Source organism: Oncorhynchus nerka, linkage group LG9b (genome assembly GCF_034236695.1).
Source record: "Oncorhynchus nerka isolate Pitt River linkage group LG9b, Oner_Uvic_2.0, whole genome shotgun sequence".
NCBI lineage: Eukaryota > Metazoa > Chordata > Actinopteri > Salmoniformes > Salmonidae > Oncorhynchus > Oncorhynchus nerka.
The window spans coordinates 3,197,258-3,222,258 of NC_088424.1; the positions used below are offsets into that span (position 1 = coordinate 3,197,258).

At 46.7% G+C, this 25,001-nt stretch overlaps 1 protein-coding gene across 1 annotated transcript in view; it reads left to right on the plus strand.

Annotated features, from left to right (window-relative positions):
* LOC115114112 (low-density lipoprotein receptor-related protein 8-like) overlaps positions 1–25,001 on the plus strand; it is a 206,475-nt gene that overhangs the window by 126,114 nt on the left and 55,360 nt on the right. Inside the window, exon 6 of the mRNA XM_065013892.1 lies at positions 19,711–20,106. Within this exon, the coding sequence (XP_064869964.1) occupies positions 19,711–20,106 (396 nt within the window). The remainder of the gene's footprint in view (positions 1–19,710; positions 20,107–25,001) is intronic.

Consider the following 25,001-nt stretch of genomic DNA (forward strand, 5'->3'; position numbering starts at 1 on the left):
AGGGACTGTAGTCATGCCTTTTGCACTGAGATGCAGTGCCTCAGACCGCTGCGCCACCAGGGAGTGTTTCCATGACATAGACTAACCAGGTAGTAGGTGCCAGGCTTGAATGTGTCAAGACCTGCAACGCTGCTGGGTCTTTCATGCTCAATTGTTTCCTGTGTGTATCAAGAATGGTCCACCACCCAAAAGACATTCAGCCAACTTGACACAACTGTGGGAAGCATTGGAGTCAACTTTAGCCAGCATCCCTGTGGAACGCTTTCGACACCTTGTGGAGTCCATGCCCTGGCAAATTGAGGCTGTTCTGAGGGCAAAGGGAGCAGGGTTAAACTCAATGTTAGGAAGGTTTTCTTAATGTTTTGTACAAGGTGTATATCTGGCGCTAATAGTGGAATGATAGTGTTTCACAGTATTACTTACCCACCAGTGTTGTGATTGGCTGTGACATTCGCCTATTGACTTCTCGGTTGGCTGTTCTGACTTTGTGGAAATCACTCATTTCCTGGTTGCTAAAATTCTAAACTTTTTGCTCCATTTCAGTTCATGTGAGAAAACAAGCACTGAATCGCCAGCATTAAACAGCTGTAAAAATGACATTTTTTGGTTATTGAAGAGATACAGTGCCTTCAGAATGTATTCACACTCTTTGACATTTTCCACATTTTGTTGTGTTACAAGGTGGGATTTAAATGAATTTAATTGTCATTATTTGTCAACGACAATTGTCGCCATGTTACAATTCTATGTATTTTAAATAGGCCACTACTGTGTGACAAAGTGTTTTCTTCTTAGAGATTCCTATCTTCTCCATATCTGGCTTTTTGGTGTTTCTTTTCTCCGTATGCTTATCTTCTGACGATGGAGGACACGACAGCTCGGTGTGCAGCACTTGAGATTTCTCGGGCATCGCAAATGGCACCGTATTCCCTACATAGTGCACTACTTTTTGTCAGGGCCTGTCAAAAGTAGTGCTCTGTGTTGGGAATAGAGTCCCATTTGGGACGCATCCCCTATCGATGGAAACGGGGGCTAATGAATAAATCAGCTCTGCTGAGAAAATAAATAGACTTTGATGCACAAATCAAAGGTTGCAATTCAATATCAAGTATGAGAATCAGTGTGTATAGAATTTGCCCTTGGCGGCCGGCGATAGCTTTAGTATCTTCCATGACTTATTGCAATCATAGCGGTAGGAAGAGCCACCCATTAAACTTGACCCAGCTTTGCATGGTGCAAGTGCCAATCCATCAACAATGGATGATGACATCGCCCTCCTCTTTACCTAATCACGTGCCACCCTGGTGCGTCTCCACACACTCACACACACACCCTGCCGTGACTACACTCCTGCCCTACTTTACACAGCAGCGTGAAGAATTGACTTCTCCTTTTCTCTCGTGCCCTCTTCTCTCCCGCATGTCGGGAAAAATTGATTGAAGCGAAAGCACCACGGGAGGCTGAATGTTTGGACTTTGAAGATTGTGTGCCGCCGTGGCATGCGCGCAGAAAGCTACACTTGGAGAAACCCTGTCTTATTTTCCCCAGATGAGGGAAAGTGCAGAGAGAAGGAGAAAATAATGCTGTATGTTTCCCTGGTATCATTTGAGTCCCCAAGGTTCTTGTGTGTCTGTGTGTTCTTATTTTTAACTAGGAAAGTCAGTTAGGAACAAATTCTTATTTTCAACAATGGCCTTGTTCAGGGGCAGAATGAGAGATTTTTACTTTGTCAGCTCGGGGTTTTGATCTTCCAACCTTTTGGTTACTAGTTCTACACTCTAACCACGAGGCTACCTGTCGCCCCAGGCTACCTGCTGCGCGACTTCACAGCGTTCGCTCAATTTATATTTCATCAAATTGTAAATCAAAACAACTATTTACTCCTCTCAGATATGGTCTGTGAGCATGCATTTCATACAGTACATCATAGAACATTCAAAAATAGACCTGGTTTCAAATACTATTTGAAATCTTTGTTTTTTTTTATTTAGCTAGATGGGCATGGTTTGTGTTTCTGCTTTTATTCTACTGGTCCCATTACACCACGCAAGTACAATCACGCCACATTCAACCGTATTTGATCCAAGGTCTGTGTAAAATACATCTATGCCACTTTGCCCATAACACTCCTTTGGCTCAAGGAGCTAATGGTTGACTGAAAATGGCACACCCACTAGCATTACGAGATCCCACTGACTTTCGCTGTAATACCTTCTTAAGTTTTTAGCTGTAGTCAGCCCGGCTCCATTGAGCCCTTCTAGCCTGCTCTAATCTCTTTCTCATTCTAATTTCTCCATTGACCCCTCCAGACTAAGCCTCTCAGTGATGACTTCAGGCCAGTGGCCACTGCCTCCCCTAGAGCTCAAACACAGCTGGGCTTGTAGAGTATGTGGTGTGGCATCCATATTAGGATTTCCCTCAGTTGTCAGACGGATCTCACGTTATTGTCAAAACTCAGTCAGTTGTCAGTTTTCAGACAAAAGTCCCTCTCGGTCTTGGCAGTCAAGTTTCGTCTGAGGACTGAGTACGGAAGGACTTCAGAATACGGATGCTGTAATATTAGGATTGGGAGTTATACTGGTCGGGTAATCTGATGCTACAGTAGATCTTCGATTTAATAATAGGTATCATTTCTACCGTTTCTACATTGCTATAATACTGTAGGGGCCTGAGTTTTTCTGACCAGGTTCTTCCAATGATGACTTGGCCACATGGTCAGGGAAATCAGTGATCGTAAATAGCCTACTACAGTAGTGTAGCCTGTAAACCCTGAGGGAATCCCGAGGACATGGAGAGTATGATACCACACCACCACAGTGATAACGAACCTGGTCTGTAGTAGATGATAATTGATTGCCTGCCGGCATCGGTCGGAGCTCGAATTAAATACGTCCGAGGGCCTCAGATCTTTAATAGTGTGTATGTGTTTTTGGTTTTGCTATCGTTGTGGGGACCAGAACCCCTCACAAGGATAGTAAAACATGGATCATTTTTTAAAGTTTAGGGGTAAGGGTTTGGGGTTAAGGTTAGGGTTATGGAAAATATGATTTTGAATTTCATCAAATGTTTCGTCCCCACAAGGATAGTAAAACAAACGTGTGTGTGTGTGTGTGTGCCTGGAGATATGCTAAATAGATGGAATTACCACCGGCAGCTCTGATAATGCAACTCCGTCTGACTGACAATAAAGTTTTAATTGAATTGAATTAAAGATCTTATGATTAACAAGACGAGGTGTGATCATAACAACATACAGGAACTCAAGTCCTTCTGTTCACCTGACTTAGAATTCCTCACAATCAAATGTCGACCCGACCGCATTATCTACCAAGGGAATTCTCTTCGATTATAATCACAGCCGTATATATATTACCCCCCAAGCAGACACATCGATGGCCCTGAAAATTTTTTATTTGACTCTATGTAAACTGGAAACCACATATCCTGAGGCTGCATTCATTGTAACAAGGCTAATCTGAAAACAAGACTCCCTAAATTCTATCAGCATAACGATTGCGCAACCAGGGCTGGTAAAACCCTGGATCATTGTTACTCTAACTTCCGCGACGCATATAAGGCCCTCCCCCAGCCTCCAATCGGAAAAGCTGACCACGACTCCATTTTGTTGCTTCCATCCTACAGACAGAGACTAAAACAAGAATCTCCCATGCTCAGGTCTGTTCAACGCTGGTCCGACCAATCTGATTCCATGCTTCAAGACTGCTTCGATCACGTGGATTGGGATATGTTCCGCATTGTGTCCAACAACAACATTGACGAATACGCTGATTCGGTGAGCGAGTTCGTTAGAAAGTGCATTAACGATGTTATACCCACATCAACGATTAAAACATTCCCAAACCAGAAACCACTGCTTGATGACGAGTTTGGAGGGTCCTATGGTGTTAAATGCTGAGCTGTAGTCGATGAACAGCATTCTCACATAGGTATTCCTCTTGTCCAGATGGGTTAGGGCAGTTAAAAGCACTGCTTTTAACCAGGGCAAGGTGACCGGAAACATGACCGAATACAAACAGTGTAGCTATTCCCTCCGCAAGGCAATCAAACAAGCTAAGCGTCAGTATAGAGACAAAGTAGAGTCGCAATTCAACGGCTCAGACACGAGGTATGTGGCAGGGTCTACAGTCAATCACGGATTACAAAAAGACAACCAGCCCCGTCGCGGACCAGGATGTCTTGCTCCCAGACAGACTAAATAACGTTTTTGCTCGCTTTGAGGACAATACAGTGCCACTGACACGGCCCGCTACCAAATCCTGCTGACTCTCCTTCACTGCAGCCGACGTGAGTAAAACATTTAAACGTGTTAACCCTCGCAAGGCTGCAGGCCCAGACGGCATCCCCAGCCGGGTCCTCAGAGCATGCACAGACCAGCTGGCTGGTGTGTTTACGGACATATTCCATCAATCCTTATCCCAGTCAGCTGTTCCAACATGCTTCAAGAGGGCCACCATTGTTCCTGTTCCCAAGAAAGCGAAGGTAACTGAGCTAAACGACTACTCACTTCCATCATCATGAAGTGCTTTGAGAGACTAGTCAAGGACCATATCACCTCCACCCTAGACCCACTCCAATTTGCTTACCGCCCCAATAGGTCCACAGACGACGCAATCGCAACCACATTGCACACTGCCCTAACCCATCTGGACAAGAGGAATACCTATGTGAGAATGCTGTTCATCGACTACAGCTCAGCATTTAACACCATAGGACCCTCCAAACTCGTCATCAAGCTCGAGACCCTGGATCTCCACCCCACCCTGTGCAACTAGGTACTGGACTTCCTGACGGGCCGCCCCCAGGTGGTGAGGGTAGATAACAACATCTCCACCCCGCTGATCCTCGACACTGGGGCCCCACAAGGGTGCGTTCTGAGCCCTCTCCTGTACTCCCTGTTCACCCATGACTGCGTGGTCATGCATGCCTCCAACTCAATCATCAAGTTTGTGGATGCACCACAGTGGTAGGCTTGATTACCAACAACGACGAGGCGGCCTACAGGGAGGAGGTGCGAGCCCTCGGAGTGTGGTGTCAGAAAAATAACCTCACACTCAACGTCAACAAAACAAAGGAGATGATTGTGGACTTCAGGAAACAGCAGAGGGAGCACCCCCCTATCCACATCGAAGGGACATTAGTGGAGAGGGTAGTAAGTTTTATGTTCCTCGGCATACACATCACAGACAAACTGAATTGGTCCACCCACACAGACAGCCTTGTGAAGAAGGCGCAGCAGTTACCAAAAGCACTCACAAACTTCTACAGATGCACAATCGAGAGCATCCTGTCGGGCTGTATCACCCCATGGTACGGCAACTGCTCCGCCCACAACCGTAAGGCTCTGCAGAGGGTAGTGAGGTCTGCACAACGCATCACCGGGGGCAAACTACCTGCCCTCCAGGACACCTACACCACCCGATGTCACAGCAAGGCCATAAAGATCATCAAGGACAACAACCACCCGAGCCACTGCCTGTTCACCCCGCTATCATCCAGAAGGCGAGGTCAGTACAGGTGCATCAAAGCAGGGACCGAGAGACTGAAAAACAGCTTCTATATCAAGGCCATCAGACTTTTAAAACAGCCACCACTAACATTGAGTGGCTGCTGCCAACATATACTGACTCAACTCCATCCACTTTAATAATGGAAATTGATGTAAAAAAAAATGTATCACTAGCCACTTTAAACAATGCCACTTAATATAATGTTTACATACCCTAAAATTACCCATCTCATATGTATATGTATATACTGTACTCTATATCATCTACTGCATCATTATGTAATACATGTATCACTAGCCACTTTAAACTATGCCACTTTGTTTACATACCCTACATTACTCATCTCATGTATATACTGTACTCGATACCATCTACTACATCTTGCCTATGCCGTTCTGTACCATCACTCATTCATATATCTTTACGTAAATATTCTTTATCCCTTTACACTTGTGTGTATAAGGTAGTAGTTGTGTAATTGTTAGGTTAGATTACTCGTTGGTTATTACTGCATTGTCGGAACTAGAAGCACAAGCATTTCGCTACGCTCGCATTAACATCTGCTAACCATGTGTATGTGACAAATAAAATTTAATTTGATTGACTCGCCATTCAGAGAGGCGGCAGGAGAATTGACTTCAAAGGAGTTGTAACACACTGTCTCTGTGTTGGTATTCACCAGGAGAAGGTGCGTTAAGGTGCATAGACAATGACTGGCACATAATAATACATGCCATTCCTCGCAGCCAGCCAGTTAGCATCTAGATACATTTTACATTACATTTAAGTGATTTAGCAGACGCTTTTATCCACAAAGTGTGCATTCATCTTAAGACAGCTAGGTGAGATAACCACAGGTTGTAGTAAATACATTTTTCCTCAATACAGCGAAGTCGGTGCTAGAAGGAAAAGACAAGTGCAATTTTTTGGTTCTTATTTTTTTTTAATGGGGTTTGGGAATAAGATTTAAATGTTTTATTTAAGATACTCTTTGAAGATGTAGGTTTCCAGTTGTTTTTGGAAGATGGGCAGGGACTCTGCTTTCCTACCATCAGAGGGAAGCTTGCTCCATCATTGGGGTGCCAGGACAGGGAAGAGCTTTGACTGGGCTGAGTGGGCCTGCACAGAGCCCTGACCTCAACCCCATCAAACACCTTTGGGATGAATTGGAAGGCCAACTGCGAACCAGGCCTAATCACCCAACATCAGTGCCCGACCTCACTAATCCTCTTGTGACTAAATGGAAGCAAGTCCCTGCAGCAATGTTCCAACTTCTAGTGGAAAGCCTTTCCAGAAGAGTGGAAGCTGTTAGAGCTGCAAAGGGGGGACCACTCCATATTAATGCCCATGATTTTGGAATGAGATGTTCGACGAGCACTTGTCCACATACTTTTGGTTGTGTCTGTTCCCAGATTTCTTTGTGCTGTACTTCTAAGGTCATTGTAACTTGACAGCACAAATAGATCTGGGATCAGTCCGATACTCTTTGAAGATGTAGGTTTTCAGTTGTTTTTGGAAGATGGGCAGGGACTCTGTTTTCCTACCTTCAGAGGGAAGCTTGTTCCACCATTGGGGTGCCAGGACAGGGAAGAGCTTTGACTGGGCTAAGCGAGCGCTTGACCCCCGGTAGGGGTGGGACCAGAGGTGGCAGAACGGAGTGTTCGGATTGGGGTGTAGGGTTTGAGCATAGCCTGAAGGTAGGGAGGGGCAGTTCCCCTTGCTGCTCTGTAGGCAAGCACCATGGTCTTATAGTAGATGCGAGCTTCAACTGGAAGCCAGTGGAGTGTGCGGAGGAGTGTGGTGAAATGGGAGAACACCAGGCGGGCTGCAACGTAAATTGCAAGGGTTTGATGGCACAAGCGGAGAACCCAGCCAACAGGGAGTTGCAGTAGGCCAGTCGGGAGATTAAAAGTGCCTGGATTAGGACCTGCACCACTTCCTGAGTGAGGTAGGGTCGTACTCTACGGATGTTGTAGAGCGTGAACCTGCAGGAGCGAGTCACTGCTTTGATGTTTGCAGAGAATGACAGTTGTCCATGGTCAAGCCAAGGTTCTTTGCATTCTTGGAGGGAGACATTGTGGAGTTCTCAACTGTGATGGAGAGGTCTTGGAGCGGGCGTGCCTTCTCCGGAAGAGCAGCTCTGTCTTGGTTAGCTTGAGGTGGTGGGCCGACATCCAAGCTGTGATGTTGGCCAGGCATGCAGAGATGCGTGTCACCACCTGGGTGTCAGAAGGGGGGAAGGAGAAAGGTAGTTGAGTGTCATCCGTATATCAATGATAGAAGAGACCATGAGGACATGACGGAGCCGGGGGCCTAGAACCGAGCCCTGGGGAACACCAGTAGTGTGAGCATGTGGTGTAGACATAGATCCTTTCCACGTCACCTGGTCAGAGCGGCCTGCCAGGTAGGATGCAATCCAAGAGTGTGCAGAGCCTGAGACGCCAAGCCCTGAGAGGGTGAAGAGAAGGATCTGATGGTTCAAGGTGTCGAAGACAGCGGATAGATCTAGGAGGACAGAGTAGAGTCAGCTTTGGACGTGTGGAGATCCTCCATGGCACAGAGGAGAGCGGTCTCGGTTGAGGGATCCATCTTGAAGCGTGACTGGTTAGGGTCAAGAAGATTGTTCTGTTTCGAAAAGATACTGTGATAGATTCAAAATGCAAGTAATGTCTATCTTATAAGTCTGTCTTTTACATGGACATGTGTAGGTGTTAAACACATAGACACTAGACACAAGCAGCATACACACGGGGTTAGTAAGTATAGATATTTGTAATAGTATAAAAATAAGCTTGTTTTGTTTTGCTTGAGTTTCACGCTTTACCGACAATGGCCCCAAAATACATGTCAATAATTGACAAGAGTACGTGGACCGGCTATGGTTTAATCCTGCTTAGAGAGAACTTCAATAGTACGCACACAAACATACACATTCCAACAACCTTGCCCTCCATGCCAGAGTCTGGGGCCTTGAGACCCTAGAGACAGTTGTGCTCCCTCTTGGAAGCCATCCCAATCCTAGAAAAGCTCTCTGCACTTCATCCAGTCAGCTTACAAAAGTAAATTGCATCAAGGAGTTTCGCTAATTGAGTCATCCACATGTTAAATAATGCATTAAGTCGAATCCTGCCCTCCGTCCGTCTCTTTCTTTCTCTCTCCCTCACTCACTCTCTCTCTCACACATTACATAACATTAAGCAGGCAGCAGTCCCCTAAAGAGAAAGTTGAGCTCCTCTGTCCAGTCAGCTGTAGTAAGGTAAATGCGCTGCCCTGTACTCACACACACAGGCTCTGAGGTCCTCTCACGAGCAAGGAACACGGCTGTCGCATGGGATCTCTGGGTAGTAGAGTGTGTATGACATGGTGATGAGCAATTAACCAAAATGTCAGTCATTTTTGTGGGTTTAAACTAATTGACTACATTTTGTTTGTTTTATTCTGTGAGTGTAACGTTCTTCGTCGGGCGAAAGAGAAGAGGACCAAAATGCAGCGTGATGATTATCCATTTTAATAGAATACTTTAACAACGAACAAAAACAATAAACCGACAAAAATGAACAAAGACGAAACAGTCCCATAACGTGAACACAAAACCAGGAACACTGGAAACAGGAACAATCACCCACACCCCACAATACAAAACAGGCTACCTAAATATGGTTCCCAATCAGAGACAATGACAAACACCTGCCTCTGATTGAAAACCATATCAGGCCAAAACACATAGAAACAGACTAACTAGACATTCAACATAGAATGCCCACTCGTATCACACCCTGACCAAACAAAACATAGAAACAAACAACGCAAACTATGGTCAGTGTGACAGTGAGCCAATTAACAGGCCAATATTCTACATAGTTTTGCACATCTTGATATATTATCTTGCACTTCACGAAATATCGCCAATGTCAAATATCATGATTTTAGATTTAATCATACTGTTTATCATCCCAATCCTAAAGGCGACTGAACAGAAAATCATCTTGTCTTTGAGGGTATAAAAAATGGTGGATTCGGCTATTTCAGCCACACTTGTTCCTGAAAGGTGTATAAAATCAAGTGCACAGCCATGCAATCTCCATAGACAAACATTGGCAGTAGAATGGCCTTACTGAAGAGCTCAATGACTTTCAATGTGGCACCATCATAGGATGCCACCTTTCCAACAAGTCACCTTTGTCAAATTTCTGTCCTGCTAGTGCTGCCCCGGTCAACTGTAAGTGCTGTTATTGTGAAGTGGAAACATCTAGGAGCAACAATGGCTCAGCCACAAGGTGGTAGGCCACACAATCTCATAGAACGAGACCACCGAGTGCTGATGCGCGTAGTGCATAAAAACCGCCTGTCCTCAGTTGCAACTCCCACTAACGAGTTCCAAACTGTCTCTGGAAGCAACGTCAGCACAAGAACTGTTCTTCGGGAGATTCAGGAAATGGGTTTCCATGGCCGAGGAGCTGCACACAAGCCTAAGATCACCATGGGCTATGCCAAGCGTCGGCTGGAGTTGTAAGGACAGATACTAGGAGATGAGAAGCAAGTACAGGGAGTGAATATTTAATGAGTAAACAGACAGGAAACAATACATGAACAGCGTCTGGACAAGGGACACATAACGACATTAATGCTGATTCGGGAAAGAGTCACCATTAACTTGATGTGATGGAGCATTAACATAACGTGATGGAGTCCAGGTGAGTCCAGTGAAGCGCTGATGTGTAATGATAAGCACTCCATCCATCATACTCCTGGTAGCAAGTTGTACATGTGGTCATAATAATACTGTGGAAACATCACTGTGGAAAAAAATCCCTCCACTCTTTCCTCTCTTCCTCTACTGTATTCTATATCCTTTCTCTATCTCTCTCTCTCCCCCACCTGTATTATCTCTCTCCCAACCTCAAGAGCCAGAGAGGGGGAGCGGGAGCAGACGTAACAGGAGTGGGGGTGTAAATCTCGCCACCATTGAACTCTGGAGCAGTGGAAATGCGCTCTGGAGTGATGAATCACGCTTCACCATCTGGCAGTCTAACGGACTAATCTGGGTTTGACGAAGTCATCTGGGCTACCTGCCCCAATGATTAGTGCCAACTGTAATGTTTGGTGGAGGAGGAATAAGGGTCTGGGGCTGTTTTTATGGTTTGGCCTAGGCCCCTTAATTCCAGTGAAGGGAAATCTTAATGCTAAAGCATACAATTACATTCTAGACGATTCTGTGTTTCCAACTTTGTGGCAACAGTTTGAGGAAGGCCCTGTTTCAGTATGACAATGCCCCCGTGCACAAAGCGAGGTCCATACAGAAATAGTTTGTCAAGATCTGTGTTGAAGAACTTGACTGGCCTGCACAGAGCCCTGACCTCAACCCCATCAAACACCTTTGCGATGAATTGGAAGGCCGACTGCGTGCCAGGCCTAATCACCCAACATCAGTGCCCGACCTCACTAATGCTCTTGTGGCTGAATGGACAGCCAACACAGCTTTTGCTGCTATGCAGTGTCTTAGACAGTTGCGCCACTCAGGCGCTGTACAATGTGACTGGTTGGGAGTGGCCTACAGTACTACATAAAGTGAGAGCAAAATAATCCTAGCAAAATAAAAGAATAACAATGTTAGTGTAACAACAGTTTTAGTAAGTAATACTGAAGTCGTGCACAATTATCAGTTTCTATTTAGGTTTATGTCGCCCATTCATTGTCAGTTAGAGACACAGTAGCGCCTTGGGACCCAAAAGCATAATCAAGGCTCTAACTCCCCCTTGCGATGGTCTGGAGCAATGAAGCGGTGATGCAGGGTACCGTACTAAACCACAAATTACTTCTAAGTCCCGTGGCATAAGCTCGCAACTTTTAAAGGAGGAACCATTGTAGTATGCTTTTTTATCTCAACAATCCTGTCTAGCATTGTCCCTGGTCATATCTAGGAGTTAGTTTAGCCAATTTATCTGACTTCGTGTTACATAAATTGGAAAGTTCTAGTAACTTAATATTCCCTATTAATTCCAATTCCTGCTTATTCCGTCTTGAACCAGGAATTTATCAACCAGGATTTCTGTAAAACCCGTGGATTTATTTGTTGAAACCCTACAGTACACAGTCAAATAGTCTCCCAATCCCTGACAACAGCAGTGATTTGGGTCTGGGATTAATGACGGACTCTCTTGGTAACTTAAAAAATGGAAAATAAATTGTTCCAGGGAGGTTTCTCTCCAGAAAATTCTCCCAACAAATCACGAGGCTGAAAAACCCCCTCTCTATCTCTCTCCTCTATCTCTCACTCCATCCATCATACTCCTGGTAGCAAGTTGTGCAAGTGGTCATAATAATACTGACATCACTGTGAAAAAAAATCCCTCCACTCTTTCCTCTCTTCCTCTACTGTATTCTGAACCTCGGCAAGACGGAGCTGCTCTTCCTCCCGGGGAAGGACTGCCCGTTCCATGATCTCGCCATCACGGTTGACAACTCCACTGTGTCCTCCTCCCAGAGCGCTAAGAACCTTTGCGTGATCCTGGACAACACCCTGTCGTTCTCAACTAACATCAAGGCGGTGGCCCGTTCCTGTAGGTTCATGCTCTACAACATCCGCAGAGTACGACCCTGCCTCACACAGGAAGCGGCGCAGGTCCTAATCCAGGCACTTGTCATCTCCCGTCTGGATTACTGCAACTCGCTGTTGGCTGGGCTCCCTGCCTGTGCCATTAAACCCCTACAACTCATCCAGAACGCCGCAGCCCGTCTGGTGTTCAACCTTCCCAAGTTCTCTCACGTCACCCCGCTCCTCCGCTCTCTCCACTGGCTTCCAGTTGAAGCTCGCATCCGCTACAAGACCATGGTGCTTGCCTACGGAGCTGTGAGGGGAACGGCACCTCAGTACCTCCAGGCTCTGATCAGGCCCTACACCCAAACAAGGGCACTGCGTTCATCCACCTCTGGCCTGCTCGCCTCCCTACCACTGAGGAAGTACAGTTCCCGCTCAGCCCAGTCAAAACTGTTCGCTGCTCTGGCCCCCCAATGGTGGAACAAACTCCCTCACGACGCCAGGACAGCGGAGTCAATCACCACCTTCCGGAGACACCTGAAACCCCACCTCTTTAAGGAATACCTAGGATAGGATAAAGTAATCCTTCTCACCCCCCTTAAAAGATTTAGATGCACTATTGTAAAGTGGCTGCTCCACTGGATGTCATAAGGTGAATGCACCAATTTGTAAGTCGCTCTGGATAAGAGCGTCTGCTAAATGACTTAAATGTAAATGTAAATGTAATGTAAATGTATTCTATATCCTTTCTCTATCTCTCTCTCTCTCCCCCACCTGTATTATCTCTCTCCCATCTTGTCTATTATCTATCTTTTTCTCTCTCCTCAATCTCCCCCTTCATTGTCATCCTCCTCTCCCCAGCGTCCACTTCTCCCTCTCCATTATCACACCGTTTTGCTGTGTAAATGTGTCTGTGGCATTAGTCGAAAGGTCATCTGCTGAGTCGTTCCCCGGTGAAGGGCTGGCCTCTCTAAACCGCCTGAGATGTGGCCTGTGTCCCAAATGGCATCCTATTCCCTATAGAGTGTACTACTTTTGACCAGAGCCCCATGCACTACCAAGAAACTAGGCTGCCATTCAGGATGTAACTTGACCTTCCTGTAGAGAAGGCCTATGGAGGACTCGATGGGTAGCACTTTGCTCTATGGTCCTTGGGGAGTTAATATTTCTATGAGTAATAGTGTGACAATTGTGCTTAGGGTTCTAGTATCTATGAATGCCATCTGTTCGAGTCAAACGTCGCTTAACCTCGTGACATGGATTGATGTGAGTAGGGGTAAGGTGGATGGATGGAGGCAGCCGTCTACCCCCCCCCCATCACTGCGGCTCCTCGTCCAATCAGAAATAGAGAACCGGGTCACACCACAGCCACGCCCTTCACGTTTGACTGGCTGGGGATGATGTCACATTCCGATTGGATCATGATCCTTCAAAGTCAAGAACATGTACAGGAATTAAAGTTACTCTGAGCCCATAGGCAAAAGCCAAGGGAAGTCTGTCAGAAGACTTTAAATGTTTTTACCACAGGCCCCAACTGAAATTATGTCTCTACCGATGTAGCAGGAAATGCTAATGTATTTCACTAATGGGCTTCCCCATGTGTAATATGCATGTTTATCGAGTCTCCTTAATAATTTAACTGCAAATTAGTTGATAAGTGGGGCTAGGTTGCGCATGATTTGTCTGTGTGTACTGATTCAGTGTGTGCGCGCACGCACGTACATGTGTGTATTTGTACTGATAAGACACGGCAAATTCAAATGGAACGCTGTGGTTTAATATCGATGAAGATTAGATGAAGCCTGCAGCTCAGCCGAATCCCAAAATATTATTTGATTTTCTGTTTCTATCAGTGGTGCAGCGGGTGTAGTTTAGTGTGTGATAATCCTCATCTGTGGCCTTAGCTAAATGAATTCATTAAGCAGTGTTTGTGTGTGTGCGCGGGTGTGTATGTGTGTGTGTAATGGAACACACATGGTGATTTGCACATATGGGTATAATAAACAGGATGATCATGGTGTTCTGTTCCCACATTCCACCAGAGGAGGTTAATTTACAGCAGTGTGTGTGTGTGTGTGTGTGTGTGTGTGTGTGTCCTCCTTTTCCTGTTGTCCACAATCATCTCCTTAGTCTTGGTTACGTTGAGGGATAGGTTGTTATTCTGGCACCACCTGGCCAGGTCTCTGACCTCCTCCCTATAGGCTGTCTCGTCGTTGTCAGTGATCAGTCTACCACGGCCTACCACTGTTGTGTCGTCTGCAAACCTCATGCTATTGCTAAAATAATAGTTTGGTTGTGTTCATGAAGCTGTTAGGTAATATTAGAATATAATTATTATTTTATTTCAAATAAGAAAATAGCATTTTCATTAGTTTGTTACTGTAGGCTATATGTAAAACCACAACCTAAAAACTGTTCAATACATTATATTAGTGGATTGCCTTTGTTACAACTATGAAACCGAAAGAAAATGTGTTGGAACACGTAAACAGCTTATTTTTTGTAAAACAATTTTTTACAAAATACCCCAACCACAAAGACGTATGGTCGGCAAAACGCAAAGTAAAAAGATGAAAACATCAGTAGCCTAAACATCACTATAAGCGCCAAGTGTGCTAGATAAATAGTGAAAATCAGCACAATAACAATAAGGGCATTATAATGAATATACAGTTGAAGTCAGAAGTTTACATACACATCGGTTGGAGCCATTAAAACTCATTTTTCAACCACTCCACAAATGTCTTGCTAATAAACTTTAGTTTTGGCATGTCGGTTAGGACATCTACTTTGTGCATGACACAAGTCATTTTTCCAACAATTGTTTACAGACAGATTATTTCACTTATAATTCACTGTATCACAATTCCAGTGGGTCAGAAGTTTACATAAACTAAGTTGACTGTGCCTTTAAATAGCTTGGAAAATTCCAGAAAATTATGTCATGGCTTTAGAAGCTTCTGAATGGCTAATTGACATAATTTGAGTCAATTGGAGATGTACCTGTGGATGTATTTCAAGGCCTACCTTCACACTCAGTGCCTCTTTGCTTGACATCATGGGGAAATCAAAAGAAATCAGCCAAGACCTCAGAAAAAACATTGTAGACCTCCACAAGTCTGGTTCATCCTTGGGAACAATTTCCAAATGCCTGAAGGTACCAAGTTCACCTGTACAAACAATAGTACACAAGTATAAACACCATGGGACCACGCAGCCGTCATACCACTCAGGAAGGAGACACGCTTTTATCTCCTAGAGATGAACGTGCTTTGGTGTGAAAAGTGCAAATCAATCCCAGAACAACAGCAAAGGACCTTGTGAAGATGCTGGAGGAAACAGGTACAAAGTTTCTATATCCACAGTAAAACAAGTCCTAAATCGACATAACCTGAAAGGCCGCTCAGCAAGGAAGAAGCCACTGCTCCAAAACCGCCATAAAAAAGCCAGACTACGGTTTGCAACTGCACATTGGGACAAAGATCGTACTTTTTGGAGAAATGTCCTCTGGTCTGATGAAACAAAAATAGAACTGTTTGGCCATAATGACCATTATTATGTTTGGAGGAAAAAGGGGATTGCTTGCAAGCCGAAGAACACCATCCCAACCGTGATGCACAGGGATGGCAGCATCATGTTGTGCGGTTGCTTTGCTACAGGAGGGACTTGTGCACTTCACAAAATAGATGGCATCATGAGGATGAAAATTATGTGGATATATTGAAGCAACATCTCAAGACGTCAGTACTGGAGAACGTATTTGTATTACTTTAAATTTTTTGAATGAATTTATCTTATTAACACTTTGTTCTAGCTAGCTATTTTTGTAGGTAGCTATCAAGTAAACACAATGCTTACATGTATGCATAAATAAGACCTTATAGATGCCAAGTCTTGGTCATGATATGGTTTCAGTTTTTTTATTTTTTATTATATATATATATATATATATATATATATTGAGTTTCAATGTGCAAAAACCGAAACCACATTGAAAGTATATAAGTATATATATAAAATTTAAATTAAAAAAACTGAAACCATATCATGACCAAGACTTGGCATCTATAAGGTCTTATTTATGCATACATGAACATTGAAAGTCAATATATATATATATTTTTTAATTAATAAAAAGAGTTCTTAACAGGGTGTGTTTTTTTTTTACCCTTTAAAGCTTGGTTGCAAATTGGTCTTGCAAATGGACAGTGACCCCAAGCATACTTCCAAAGTTGTGAAAAAATGGCTTAAGGACACCAAAGTCAAGGTATTGGAGTAGCCATCACAAAGCCTTGACCTCAATCCCATAGAAAATTTGTGGGCAGAACTATAAAAGTGTGTGCGAGCAAGGAGGCCTACAAACCTAACTCAGTTACACCAGCTCTGTCAGGAGGAATTCACCCAACTTATTGTGGGAAGATTGTGGAAGGCTACCCGAAACATTTGATCCAAGTTAAACAATTTAAAGGAAATGCTACCAAATACTAATTGAGTGTATGTAAACTTCTGACCCACTGGGAATGTGATGAAAGAAATCAAAGCTGAAATAAATCATTCCCTCTACTTTTATTCTGACATTTCACATTCTTAAAATAAAGTGGCGATCCTACCTGACCTAAGACAGGAACATTTTACTTGGATTAAATGTCAGGAATGGTGAAAAACTGAGTTTAAATGTATTTGGCTAAGGTGTATGGACACTTCCAACTTCAACTGTAAGTGTCAATATGACAGCAGTCAAAAATAGTCAATTGTTGTCAGCTCGTGCTTACATGGTCTGCGTATTCACGCAATGGCATCAGTGGCATTTCATTTAGCGGTTATCCCTTGCCCTAACAGCTGACAGAAATCTTCGCCACTCTGACTTGCTTGACACACTTCCCACAAACATGTCGCTTGCAGGTTACACAGATGTATTGGGTTCTGTTCTTTGTGCATCTGGCCACCTGGCACTGTCTCCTCCTTGGGAGCTGTGTGCAATTTGGCTCGCGCAAAGGCTCGCGTGGAATCTTTGCTGCTGCCTTGGCCCTCATATGTCTCTTAAATAGCCCATATGCCAGACTGGGCACGGTGTTCTCGATGCACTGCTTGAACAACATGTGTGCGTTGATAGCAGCCAAGTACACAGCAACGGAAGCGACGGGAGCCTCCTTTCACAGAGTACAGCCGTGCCATCCAAGTAGGCCAGAGTAGACTACTTGGATTGGTGGACTGATATAGGGTACATACCACTTTGAGATTATGATTAGAGTATACAAATGCAATAGAATGGCCCGCCCTGTTCTTCATTCACAATTGGTGATTACATCATTAGGCATCGTTCGCTTCCCCTACTGGAGGAGCAGAGCAGGCCCTACTGTCGGGAGGAGGAGCAGAGCAGGCCCTACTGTCGGGAGGAGGAGCAGAGCAGGACCTACTGTCAGTAGTAGGAGCAGAGCAGGCCCTACTGTCGGGAGGAGGAGCAGAGCAGGCCCTACTGTCGGGAGGAGGAGCAGAGCAGGCCCTACTGTCGGGAAGAGGAGCAGAGCAGGCCCTACTGTTGGGAGGAGGAGCAGAGTAGGCCCTACTGTCGGGAGGAGGCGCAGAGCAGGCCCTACTGTCGGGAAGAGGAGCAGAGCAGGCCCTACTGTCGGGAGGAGGAGCAGAGCAGGCCCTACTGTCGGGAAGAGGAGCAGAGCAGGCCCTACTGTTGGGAGGAGGAGCAGAGTAGGCCCTACTGGCGGGAGGAGGCGCAGAGCAGGCCCTACTGTCGGGAAGAGGAGCAGAGCAGGCCCTACTGTCGGGAGGAGGAGCAGAGCAGGCCCTACTGTCGGGAGGAGGAGCAGAGCAGGCCCTACTGTCGGGAAGAGGAGCAGAGCAGGCCCTACTGTCGGGAGGAGGAGCAGAGCAGGCCCTACTGTCGGGAGGAGGAGCAGAGCATGCCCTACTGTCGGGAGGAGGAGCAGAGCAGGCCCTACTGTCGGGAAGAGGAGCAGAGCAGGCACTACTGTCGGGAAGAGGAGCAGAGCAGGCCCTACTGTCGGGAGGAGGAGCAGAGCAGGCCCTACTGTCGGTAGGAGGAGCAGAGCAAGACCTACTGTCGGGAAGAGGAGCAGAGCAGGCCCTACTGTCGGGAAGAGGAGCAGAGCAGGCCCTACTGTCGGGAAGAGGAGCAGAGCAGGCCCTACTGTCAGTAGTAGGAGCAGAGCAGGCCCTACTGTCGGGAGGAGGAGCAGAGCAGGACCTACTGTCAGTAGTAGGAGCAGAGCAGGCCCTACTGTCGGGAGGAGGAGCAGAGCAGGACCTACTGTCGGGAAGAGGAGCAGAGCAGGCCCTACTGTCGGGAGGAGGAGCAGAGCAGGCCCTACTGTCGGGAGGAGGAGCAGAGCAGGCCCTACTGTCGGGAAGAGGAGCAGAGCAGGCCCTACTGTCGGGAGGAGGAGCAGAGCAGGCCCTACTGTCGGGAAGAGGAGTGGGCAACATTGGAAAACCATTTATATAATGACATGCCCTCCTAAAACTGGTTATAACTCCAGTTCTGTTTGTGATATTACGATTCTAACAACGGCATTGTGTTATATAGACTTATTTAGGAAAAGCCAAGGACGGAAGGGGGCATGTCTTTAAAATGCCAGAGTAATAAAAAAATGACGTTGATGAGTAGTGAAACTGACTGCTTTTTAGCAGTTCTTGTGTTAATGGTTGAGATACAGTTGTGAATGAACATTAATTCGATGTGGGATTAACTCAACGTTGAAGCCATGCCTTTAAATGCTTGGTTAAAAGCAAGATTTAAAAAATGCTCAATGTTATCAATGTTATTGACATTGATACAGTGCACCATTGAAATAATGTGGAAACAACGTTGAGTCAACATACGTACGGATGTACCAGTGGGCGGGCACACGCACATACACACAAACACACTCACACACTGTTTAAACTCTGCGGGTGGAAATGAGTCACTAAAATCCTAAATTAAATGTCTCCATTTGACGAATGACATTTTATTTGCATGCTGTATTCCCCCCCCCTGTCATTTGTCACACAGAACAGAATGCTTAAGACAGCAGCCCAGAGTCGTGTTCATTAGGGATGAAACGGGAAACAATTATCCAAACCGAAGTGAAACAGGGAGGTATTTTCTGACCTTGTTCAATAAAAAAAAGGCTAATTTTCAAATCAAATATTGGGCCCTAAAATGGGCCCTAATGAACATAGCCCAGACCTAAATCCCCTTTAAGAATAAACCCAGGCCGACAGCAGCAGCAGGGAGAAACTCCCTGTAGCCTATATGAATATCAAAGCTCCGCTCTCAGTGAGTTTTCTGAGATAAAGAAGTGTGTCCCAAGTGACACCCTATTATGTACTGCACTACTTTTGACAACGGCCCCTAGGGCTCTGGTTAAAAGTAGGGCACTACATAGGGAATAGGGTGTCATTTGGGACACAACCAGAGACTGTAGGAGTGATGGGATGTCTGTAATTCTCTGACTCTTGACTGTGAGAGAGCGAGAGAATAGAGAGATAGAGGTCTACCATGGAGCGGAGGTATGTGCGCTAGGTATTTCTGTCTTGTTGTGTGCCTTATATCACGATCAGCAGTTGATTTTCTCACTCTAGCTGACCTCTCTCTCCCTATCTCCCTCCCCTCTTCTCATCTAGACGCCAAGTCCTGCCCGAAAAGCGAATTCCAGTGCGCCAACCGCAAGTGCCTGGCACCTATCTACGTGTGCGACGGCGATGACGACTGCGACGACGGCTCTGACGAACTAAAATGCTCCTCCCGCCACTCGCCAACGACCACCTGTGGTCCGCACGAGTTCCGCTGCAACACCTCAGAGTGCGTGCCTGTCATGTGGAGCTGTGACGGCGACCCAGACTGCCCAGACGGCTCTGACGAGTGGCCGGAGCGTTGTGGGAGTGAAGGGTCGCAATCGCGACGCAGGATTAACTGTACGATGGAGGAGTTTCGGTGCGCCAACGGGGAGTGTGTGAGGCTGGCGTGGAAATGTGACGGGGATCCGGACTGCAAGGATAAATCGGACGAGGCGGATTGTCGTAAGTCAATGGAAATGTTATTTTCTTCTCTCTTAGATACATATTAAGCCTTATTACACTGCATTATTCTTAGCCTCAGGCTCTCCTAAGCTCCAGCCTCAGACATATCCCATATTCACGCGAGCATTTCTAAACCATGGGCTAACAGACAAACACAACACGCAACCAATGTGACATTCTATCTATGTAGAGTCCTGCATGGGCATTACATTTAAGCCCAAGTCCTACACACACCCACGGCCGACGTTCAAGCCCTGTCCTCACTGCAGTAACTTCCTCCATTAGTTAGCTGCTTGTCTCTGTCTGTCTCCCGCTCCTCGCTGCAGTAACTTCCTCCATTAGTTAGCTGCTTGTCTCTGTCTGTCTACCGCTCCTCGCTGCAGTAACTTCCTCCATTAGTTAGCTGCTTGTCTGTCTCCCGCTCCTCACTGCAGTAACTTCCCCCATTAGTTAGCTGCTTGTCTGTCTCCCGCTCCTCGCTGCAGTAACTTCCTCCATTAGTTAGCTGCTTGTCTGTCTCCCGCTCCTCGCTGCAGTAACTTCCTCCATTAGTTAGCTGCTTGTTGTCGCTGCAGTAACTTCCTCCATTAGTTAGCTGCTTGTCTGTCTCCGCTCCTCGCTGCAGTAACTTCCTCCATTAGTTAGCTGCTTGTCTCTGTCTGTCTCCTGCTCCTCGCTGCAGTAACTTCCTCCATTAGTTAGCTGCTTGTCTCTGTCTGTCTACCGCTCCTCGCTGCAGTAACTTCCTCCATTAGTTAGCTGCTTGTCTCTGTCTGTCTCCTGCTCCTCGCTGCAGTAACTTCCTCCATTAGTTAGCTGCTTGTCTCTGTCTGTCTACCGCTCCTCGCTGCAGTAACTTCCTCCATTAGTTAGCTGCTTGTCTCTGTCTGTCTACCGCTCCTCGCTGCAGTAACTTCCTCCATTAGTTAGCTGCTTGTCTCTGTCTGTCTACCGCTCCTCGCTGCAGTAACTTCCTCCATTAGTTAGCTGCTTGTCTGTCTCCTGCTCCTCGCTGCAGTAACTTCCTCCATTAGTTAGCTGCTTGTCTCTGTCTGTCTACCGCTCCTCGCTGCAGTAACTTCCTCCATTAGTTAGCTGCTTGTCTGTCTCCTGCTCCTCACTGCAGTAACTTCCTCCATTAGTTAGCTGCTTGTCTCTGTCTGTCTCCCGCTCCTCGCTGCAGTAACTTCCTCCATTAGTTTGCTGCTTGTCTGTCTCCTGCTCCTCACTGCAGTAACTTCCTCCATTAGTTAGCTGCTTGTCTCTGTCTGTCTACCGCTCCTCGCTGCAGTAACTTCCTCCATTAGTTAGCTGCTTGTCTCTGTCTGTCTACCGCTCCTCGCTGCAGTAACTTCCTCCATTAGTTAGCTGCTTGTCTCTGTCTGTCTACCGCTCCTCGCTGCAGTAACTTCCTCCATTAGTTAGCTGCTTGTCTGTCTCCTGCTCCTCGCTGCAGTAACTTCCTCCATTAGTTAGCTGCTTGTCTCTGTCTGTCTACCGCTCCTCGCTGCAGTAACTTCCTCCATTAGTTAGCTGCTTGTCTGTCTCCTGCTCCTCGCTGCAGTAACTTCCTCCATTAGTTAGCTGCTTGTCTGTCTCCAGCTCCTCACTGCAGTAACTTCCCCCATTAGTTAGCTGCTTGTCTGTCTACCGCTCCTCGCTGCAGTAACTTCCTCCATTAGTTAGCTGCTTGTCTCTGTCTGTCTCCCGCTCCTCACTGCAGTAACTTCCTCCATTAGTTAGCTGCTTGTCTCTGTCTGTCTACCGCTCCTCGCTACAGTAACTTCCTCCATTAGTTAGCTGCTTGTCTCTGTCTGTCTACCGCTCCTCGCTGCAGTAACTTCCTCCATTAGTTAGCTGCTTGTCTGTCTCCCGCTCCTCACTGCAGTAACTTCCTCCATTAGTTAGCTGCTTGTCTCTGTCTGTCTCCCGCTCCTCGCCGCAGTAACTTCCCCCATTAGTTAGCTGCTTGTCTCTGTCTGTCTCCCACTCCTCACTGCAGTAACTTCCTCCATTAGTTAGCTGCTTGTCTGTCTCCCGCTCCTCACTGCATTAACTTCCCCCATTAGTTAGCTGCTTGTCTCTGTCTGTCTCCTGCTCCTCGCTGCAGTAACTTCCTCCATTAGTTAGCTGCTTGTCTCTGTCTGTCTCCCGCTCCTCGCTGCAGTAACTTCCTCCATTAGTTAGCTGCTTGTCTCTGTCTGTCTCCTGCTCCTCGCTGCAGTGACTTCCTCCATTAGTTAGCTGCTTGTCTCTGTCTGTCTACCGCTCCTCACTGCAGTAACTTCCCCCATTAGTTAGCTGCTTGTCTGTCTACCGCTCCTCGCTGCAGTAACTTCCTCCATTAGTTAGCTGCTTGTCTCTGTCTGTCTACCGCTCCTCGCTGCAGTAACTTCCTCCATTAGTTAGCTGCCTGTCTGTCTCCTGCTCCTCGCTGCAGTAACTTCCTCCATTAGTTAGCTGCTTGTCTGTCTCCCGCTCCTCGCTGCAGTAACTTCCTCCATTAGTTAGCTGCTTGTCTGTCTCCCGCTCCTCGCTGCAGTAACTTCCTCCATTAGTTAGCTGCTTGTCTCTGTCTGTCTCCCGCTCCTCGCTGCAGTAACTTCCTCCATTAGTTAGCTGCTTGTCTCTGTCTGTCTACCGCTCTCGCTGCAGTAACTTCCTCCATTAGTTAGCTGCTTGTCTGTCTCCGCTCCTCGCTGCAGTAACTTCCTCCATTAGTTAGCTGCTTGTCTCTGTCTGTCTCCTGCTCCTCGCTGCAGTAACTTCCTCCATTAGTTAGCTGCTTGTCTCTGTTGTCTACCGCTCCTCGCTGCAGTAACTTCCTCCATTAGTTAGCTGCTTGTCTGTCTCCGCTCCTCGCTGCAGTAACTTCCTCCATTAGTTAGCTGCTTGTCTCTGTCTGTCTACCGCTCCTCGCTGCAGTAACTTCCTCCATTAGTTAGCTGCTTGTCTCTGTCTGTCTCCGCTCCTCGCTGCAGTAACTTCCTCCATTAGTTAGCTGCTTGTCTCTGTCTGTCTCCTGCTCCTCGCTGCAGTAACTTCCTCCATTAGTTAGCTGCTTGTCTCTGTCAGCTCCTCGCTGCAGTAACTTCCTCCATTAGTTAGCTGCTTGTCTGTCTGTCTACCGCTCCTCGCTGCAGTAACTTCCTCCATTAGTTAGCTGCTTGTCTGTCTCCGCTCCTCGCTGCAGTAACTTCCTCCATTAGTTAGCTGCTTGTCTGTCTCCCGCTCCTCGCTGCAGTAACTTCCTCCATTAGTTAGCTGCTTGTCTGTCTGTCGCTGCAGTCTTCCTCCATTAGTTAGCTGCTTGTCTGTCTCCTGCTCCTCGCTGCAGTAACTTCCTCCATTAGTTAGCTGCTTGTCTGTCTCCCGCTCCTCGCTGCAGTAACTTCCTCCATTAGTTAGCTGCTTGTCTCTGTCTGTCTACCGCTCCTCGCTGCAGTAACTTCCTCCATTAGTTAGCTGCTTGTCTGTTTCCCGCTCCTCGCTGCAGTAACTTCCTCCATTAGTTAGCTGCTTGTCTCTGTCTGTCTCCTGCTCCTCGCTGCAGTAACTTCCTCCATTAGTTAGCTGCTTGTCTCTGCTCTGTCTTCCTCCATTAGTTAGCTGCTTGTCTCTGTCTCCTCGCTGCAGTAACTTCCTCCATTAGTTAGCTGCTTGTCTCTGTCTGTCTCCTGCTCCTCGCTGCAGTAACTTCCTCCATTAGTTAGCTGCTTGTCTCTGTCTGTGCTCCTCGCTGCAGTAACTTCCTCCATTAGTTAGCTGCTTGTCTGTCTCTCCTCGCTGCAGTAACTTCCTCCATTAGTTAGCTGCTTGTCTGTCTACCGCTCCTCGCTGCAGTAACTTCCTCCATTAGTTAGCTGCTTGTCTGTCTCCCGCTCCTCGCTGCAGTAACTTCCTCCATTAGTTAGCTGCTTGTCTGTCTCCCGCTCCTCGCTGCAGTAACTTCCTCCATTAGTTAGCTGCTTGTCTGTCTCCTGCTCCTCGCTGCAGTAACTTCCTCCATTAGTTAGCTGCTTGTCTCTGTCTGTCTCCTGCTCCTCGCTGCAGTAACTTCCTCCATTAGTTAGCTGCTTGTCTCTGTCTGTCTACCGCTCCTCGCTGCAGTAACTTCCTCCATTAGTTAGCTGCTTGTCTGTCTCCCGCTCCTCGCTGCAGTAACTTCCTCCATTAGTTAGCTGCTTGTCTCTGTCTGTCTCCTGCTCCTCGCTGCAGTAACTTCCTCCATTAGTTAGCTGCTTGTCTCTGTCTGTCTACCGCTCCTCGCTGCAGTAACTTCCTCCATTAGTTAGCTGCTTGTCTCTGTCTGTCTCCTGCTCCTCGCTGCAGTAACTTCCTCCATTAGTTAGCTGCTTGTCTCTGTCTGTCTACCGCTCCTCGCTGCAGTAACTTCCTCCATTAGTTAGCTGCTTGTCTCTGTCTGTCTACCGCTCCTCGCTGCAGTAACTTCCTCCATTAGTTAGCTGCTTGTCTGTCTCCCGCTCCTCACTGCAGTAACTTCCTCCATTAGTTAGCTGCTTGTCTCTGTCTGTCTCCCGCTCCTCGCTGCAGTAACTTCCTCCATTAGTTAGCTGCTTGTCTCTGTCTGTCTCCCGCTCCTCGCTGCAGTAACTTCCTCCATTAGTTAGCTGCTTGTCTGTCTGTCCCGCTCCTCGCTGCAGTAACTTCCCCATTAGTTAGCTGCTTGTCTCTGTCTGTCTCCTGCTCCTCGCTGCAGTAACTTCCTCCATTAGTTAGCTGCTTGTCTCTGTCTGTCTCTCCTCGCTGCAGTAACTTCCTCCATTAGTTAGCTGCTTGTCTCTGTCTGTCTCCTGCTCCTCGCTGCAGTGACTTCCTCCATTAGTTAGCTGCTTGTCTCTGTCTGTCTACCGCTCCTCACTGCAGTAACTTCC